Genomic DNA, 6,179 nt, shown 5'->3' with positions numbered 1-6,179 from the left:
ATATAAAATATAATTCAAACAATGCATATATTCTTCCAAAACCAAAAGGCTCAAGATTTACCATATAGCTAATTGGGCTGGGTCCCAAAAGAGACAATAACATTTCAAGCCATGGTGACCCAACAACTCAACGCTGCTCAGTATGTGTGTCTAGATACAGAAGAGGCTGAAAAAAGGACCTTTTGTTCCCATCACACTGAAACCATTTGGAATGTGGGATCTGAGGTACCAAACATTTTTAGGAACGGTGACTCAGCCCATTTTGAAAAGGGGAGTACTAAGGAGAGTGTGGCTAGGGAGTTCTTTTCCTCCTTGCATGTTATGTGAAACTCCCTACCCCAACCAGCACAGTCACCCTTATGTACAGGTCAAAGGACATTACTCTTGTCTACGCTCCATTCAAATACACTTCTCAGGCTCTCTAGGACAGCCAGAAATGATAGCAGCTTAGTCAGTTCATATATTCCTCTATAGTAGAGACACGACCCTTTTCAAAAGCCCCTCAGTTAGCATATTATGATAAGGGGAAAGGCCCCCTGCATCATCTCTCCTTGTAATGCTGTCAGGTGAGGGAGAACCATCATTTTGCCCTTACAATATTCCTATATTTTATACTAGATAGATATGTTTACGGGCTTCTGTGAAATGGATGTTCACTCATATGTACAGCATGATTCAGTGAATCTAGACAAAGTGTGTTTGCAGTGACAGGACCTGATATCTAAGATCGTTTTTGACAAAATTGGACATGACTGAAACTCTTGAAATAAACAGCACTACAAATCACACTGGGAATGAATTGGAGCCAGAAGCTGTGTATGATTCTCTTGGGTTAGACTCAGCTTAACTTTACTAACAGTATAATATCCCTTCTACCTTGACTTAAGGTTGCTTGCTAACCTTTGAAACACTAGTTAAGGAAACCCAGGAAAAGGTGTGGGAAAAACTGTTTTACTAGCATTCTTGCAGAATGAAATCTGTGTCCGTTCAGAAGGCCATCATGAGGTCCATATACCACCTTACTCCTACTTTCGCCCTCCTTTGAGAAATTTAGTGGAGAAGTCTTACATGGGCCCTTTTAACAGGGCTGAACATTAAACCTGAATGCTCAAATATTCACCAGTGGCAAAGTTTTGTGTGGTAGCAAACTTTGTCTTGCTACTTTGTTGGTTAGTTTCATAAAATATTCAATCAGGGAGGAAATTTAATGTGTGCGTTAATTAGGTTGCTAGACAGCACAGTGCAAATGTTGAATATTTACTTCAAATTCTTCATGATTAAGCTACAGTCAAAAGATTATTTGACAAAAATACATGGATCACGTTCAATAGGGAATAAATCTGATGAATTTCTGATCTTCTCACTGACAGTTTGTGAGCAGTAAATAAGGTGAAATTATTGAGCAAATTAGTCATTGCTGATTATTCACTCACTCTAGTTAAAACATCTTCCTTCTGTTTGTGGGTTTAAAAAGAACTTAGTAGAAAAATGCATGCAGCCAAGTGAGTTGGCCTGATTGTTCTCATGTAATCTCTGCAATTTCAAGTTCCTCTTGAGAACAGTGATTCAGAAAGCCATATGTGTTTTCTGAGTTGGTACTTGGAAAAATATGATAGTTTTCTGTGTGAATGTGAGTTCTGGGGGCTTGTTTGTTTCTGTTCCTTATAATAAGGAATGTATTACTTGATATAGGAAGGAAAATGTGATTCCTCTCTACACATATGAATATCTCTTGAAATCAATGCAGTTGCCTGGACTTACAAATCAGCTTGTGGGTTTATTTACAAGTAGCAAAATTGGGTAATTTGATAGTTCAGCTTATTAAGATTTTCTTCCAACTCCCATTGTTTGGTTTCAGTAACATGAATGCCTTTTTTACTGTGTATTTTTTTTTGAGAACCTACAGGGTTTCAGCCATGCAATCCCTGATTCCATCCTGAATCTTTCTACTAGGTAAGTCATTAGATCTGGAGTTGCCCAGTGGTGTGTATCCACGGAAAAGGAGAAGGTGGGAAAATACTGTCTTATTGGATCTGGTTTGCCATTCCTTTAAAAATACTGATAGGTGGAATATCTCTTCAGGGTTTTATGTATTCCTGCCTTTATGCCAGACTTGACCCATGTATACATAACAATTATCAGCATCTCACTTACAGCTCTTTAGGCTCTATCTTCTGCATTCTTTTGCCCAGTGGTGCACTATGACTGAGGAAATCCGTTGATAAAATCTCTCAAGTGGACAGCGAAATTTGCAGCCTGGCAGAGTGAGTGGAACAGGATCTTTCAAAGAATTATTCCGATAATACATTTCAATGGTGTATTGCCTAAGTCAAAACACATAGATATAAATATAAGGTTAGTTATACATAGCTGCACAGTTTTTTCTTTGGAGTTGCAGCTGTTAGATGCAATTTCATGGACTTATCTCAAAGATGAGTTTGGGCCACTTTTTAACTGCATAGCATGTCCAGTGGTTTCAGTTAATAGGACAAATAGCACTTTCTTATCAAAGATTAAAATTTAGCACATAAGTCCACATGTCCCACTAGTAATAGGAACATCACTGGTAGACTACACAAGTGTATTTTACCTCAGGAGTGAATGTGAACCTATATTCTAACATTTAAACTAGCATGGCACAGGGAGGATACAGGGGACAGACCCCGAGGGGCCAAGGGGGGCCCCTGGGCCAGAACATAACAGGGAAGGCAAGGAGAGAGAGGAAAAATCGGAGAATCCCTTACCTGCAGCTGGTGCTGCGGCGAAACTGGAAGTAGCGGCGGGACCCACGCGGCTCATTAGCCGCGTTTTTTTAAAACTGCAGCCAGCTGTGGAGAGGAGCGGGAGGAGCTGGCACGGAAGGATAAGAGGCGTCGCAGGCGAAGGAGCAGGGGGAAGACCGGAAGATGTGTCAATAGAGAAGGTATCCCTGGAACCCCGATTAGGGGTAAGAGGAGGCAGAACTGCCTCTCACGGGGCAGAAGTCTGCCTTGAAGCCCGTCATAGGGAAGACGCCAGCGACAGCACAGAGAGAGAGAGGAGGTGGATGCATCTCACTAAGATGGAGGATTCGAGGGAGAGGATCCAAGAAATCAGGAGGAAGAAGGTGACAACAGGGATTGCCCCCATGGAAGAGGGGAGAGTGACGGCACTCAAGGCATCGAGCCAGGTCGGATTGGTGTGGGTTCGGAAAGGCTCCAGGAGCAACCCCAGGTGGGGAACGGAGAGCCTAAGCAGCTGGAGGGGTGGCAGAAGACAAGCTCCAGCTGCATAGAGCTGCCCGGCGTGGGACACAGAGTAGGCAGAACTAGAGGGACCACCAAGGGTCCAACTAACACGCAGGTGGTCCACAGTATGGAAGGGAGAATGTGATAGCTGCCAGGCATATGCTTACACAGGATAGGGCCAGCTAGGAACTCTTGGGGCCAGGTTAGCCCATTTTGTATAGTCAGGAGCCTACTGGTATTAATAGTATTCTTTCTTTTGTTTCTTTCTGTTTCCCACCTTTGGAGGGGTTGGGAGGCCTGTCACATAGAGCCCTAGGGTTGGGTCAATCAGAGGAAGGGTTTTGTCTTAGAGGGAATCGAGATAACCATGTAGACCCATAAAGGTATAACTCATATTTGGGGGTTGGGTTAAACCTAATACATTTCCACAGGAGAGCCCAGAACACCAATAGGTGGGGGTCGGGCTGAGAGACATCAGCGACTCGTCGAGGCTGGGTATCAGGGCAAGGTGTAGGGGAGGTTGGAGCCTCACGGAAGACTGCCGTCTAGAGGTCCCAGACATGTGCGAGCCCCAGTAGTTGGACCCCACCACTGAAGGACTAAACAAAGTCGTGGCAGGAGAGATTGGAGAAGAGACTACCCCAGGGCAGGACATCCATTCAGCAAGACCACAGGTATAGAGTGACGGACAGCCCTATACATCCAAAGCTGGGCAGCACGTGACCGGATGATTGAAGCCTGACAGGTGCATAGCACTTATATAGATATGGAGATTATTAAGACTTATTTGTATTTGCCACTTAATTTAATCTTCCTTCTATATGCACAGGTGGTTTCTATTGTACATTTTGTTTGGTTCAATTTTAACAACTTGTTTTGAAGCTTCAACTTCTACAGCATCTTCAGCTTTGGAGTGTGTTTATATTCTCTGAGTTTATAATGGGGATATTGTTCTGCGGGGAGGTACTTTCAAAAGGACCTATGGATCTTAGATGTTTAAGACCTACTGACTTTCAATGAGGCTTGTCCTTCTCTGTCCCTGACAAGCTTTTGCCCCCTCCAGCCAAAGGGCTTGGACTGTGTTTTTGTTTTTGGTCTTCTGCCTTCTGTTTCTTCCAATTGCTTCTAGTTACTCTTTCTTTCACAGTTGCCATGGTCCTAGCTGCTGAACTCTTCCAATATTGCAAAGTGTCAGCGTTAAATGGAACACTGTATATAAGAGAAACTGTTTATTATATTACATATAGTATACCTGAATTAGCAGTAATCACGTCTTGTAACATTTGCACCTTTCTCCATAATTCTAGAGGACCTTCACGTACAAGAATTTGGAATGGTGCAGTAGAGAATAAATTGATAGGTATGTAGGACAAATAGTGGTTATGTAGGACAAATAGTGGTCTGCCACATGGTTCTGCTCCTTCCTGGTCCCCCTTCATCTCCTGTCTCTTACCTGCCACAACTTTGATCTTGTTTATTGTTGGGAGGGAGGGATCCTTGGGGGTCAGTAGCAGCCTCATGGGTAGCTTGGTCCATTCAGCCAAACCAACCTCCCACCTGGGTCCTTTCCCCTCCCTCAGTGTTTCCCCCTTTAAGGGAATGCTCCTGTAAGTCTCTGTGGGCTTCTTGGAGCTTCAGCTATCACAGCCTGGGCCTTCTTTTTCTCTCTGGCTGCACCCTCCATCTTGGTCCACTGATTAAGACCTTAGCTCCTGGGTATTGGCTCTGCCTTGATGGTAGCCCCTCCTGGGGTTTCAATCTCACTATGCCAGCCTCTTTCCCTTGGCCTGGGGCTAACCTCTGGCCCCTGTAGCAGAGGAGCATATCCTAACACCCCTGTTGGTGGCTTTCTCCAATTTTGTAGCCGCAACCCAGTTGTCCAATCTCAAGTCCAAAGTGAAATAAAACCAATTAACCAAAAACCAGCCTGTGCTTAAAACACATTGTCTTCTTTCCTCAGGGTAAATGTTGCCTGCAGGCAACACCAGAACCTTCCAATCTCCAGGTCCCTTGGGCAGCTTGGGTGCCTGCTTGCTCATCTTTAATAGCTCCTCTCTCTCGGGAGCTCCTTTTCCTGCTGCAAGCACGGGCTGTGTCCTTGCATTCCCAAAGACCAGGCTTACATTCCCCAGCCCAGCCTCCTTTCAGCCATGTGATTGGATCTTCTGTCCACCAGGGACCAAATGCCACTAACTGCTTCATCAGCTGCCTGGCCTTTTAGTCCTTGATTTGGTCCACTTGTGCCCCTGCTCTCTTTCTACCCTTCCTACTAACAAGGTCAAGGGTTCCCTGTTACAGTTAATATTTTTAATAATGACCCTGGCACCAAAAAAGATGGGAGTGTGCTAATCAAATTTGCTAATTAAAAAAAGTTGGGGGAAGTTTGGTGCCCCTGGTGTTTTCTGATGCCTAGAAAATGGTATGTAGAGGTTTGCTTTTGGGACTTAGCTTGTAGGTAAAGTAAAGTAGATATGCATTAGAACATGGAATGGTCCAGGGAAATGGCAGGGGTCAATTGGTTTCTAAAAAACCTGTTTGTGACAAAGTTTCCTTCAAGACCCACTGTTTCTGAAGCCAGTAGACACACAGGCTAGGAAATTGAAGACATACCACATTGTTCCATAAGATGAGATGGGGTAGCACTAAGTTACAGTGCCCAACTGCAGAACTCTTGGGATTTCTGGTTTTGGTGGACAGACCAAATCCAGATGTGTGCATGATTTGTGGGAAATCAAGGAATATGCTGGCAGGAAAGAATGTGGACAGTATGAGGACCACAGGGAAACCAATCAATGATACCTGGGAATGAAGAGTCCTCAGAACAGAGAAGAATACACAAGGAAGGATTTCAGAGCAGCAGTGTCTCCAAGTGGGGTACCCAAGGCCACTATGGGGCATACCACCAGCCCATCTCACCCAACCCACTGTGTGTGGGGGGGGGGGGGGGGGGGG

General features: G+C 44.5%; 1 protein-coding gene across 1 annotated transcript in view; it reads right to left on the bottom strand.

The window, feature by feature from the left end:
* Positions 1 to 2,162: 2,162 nt before the first annotated feature.
* The window catches only part of LOC109291635 (prostatic acid phosphatase-like), a 37,359-nt gene continuing 33,342 nt past the window's right edge, over positions 2,163 to 6,179 (bottom strand). Inside the window, exon 10 of the mRNA XM_019508709.1 lies at positions 2,163 to 2,324. Coding sequence (XP_019364254.1) covers positions 2,168 to 2,324 — 157 coding nt within the window. The 3' untranslated portion in view covers positions 2,163 to 2,167. The remainder of the gene's footprint in view (positions 2,325 to 6,179) is intronic.

The sequence above is a fragment of the Gavialis gangeticus genome, unplaced genomic scaffold (assembly GCF_001723915.1).
Source record: "Gavialis gangeticus isolate Ggan-Ray unplaced genomic scaffold, GavGan_comp1, whole genome shotgun sequence".
Lineage (NCBI taxonomy): Eukaryota > Metazoa > Chordata > Crocodylia > Gavialidae > Gavialis > Gavialis gangeticus.
This window is presented reverse-complemented; position numbering and strand designations above follow the sequence as displayed.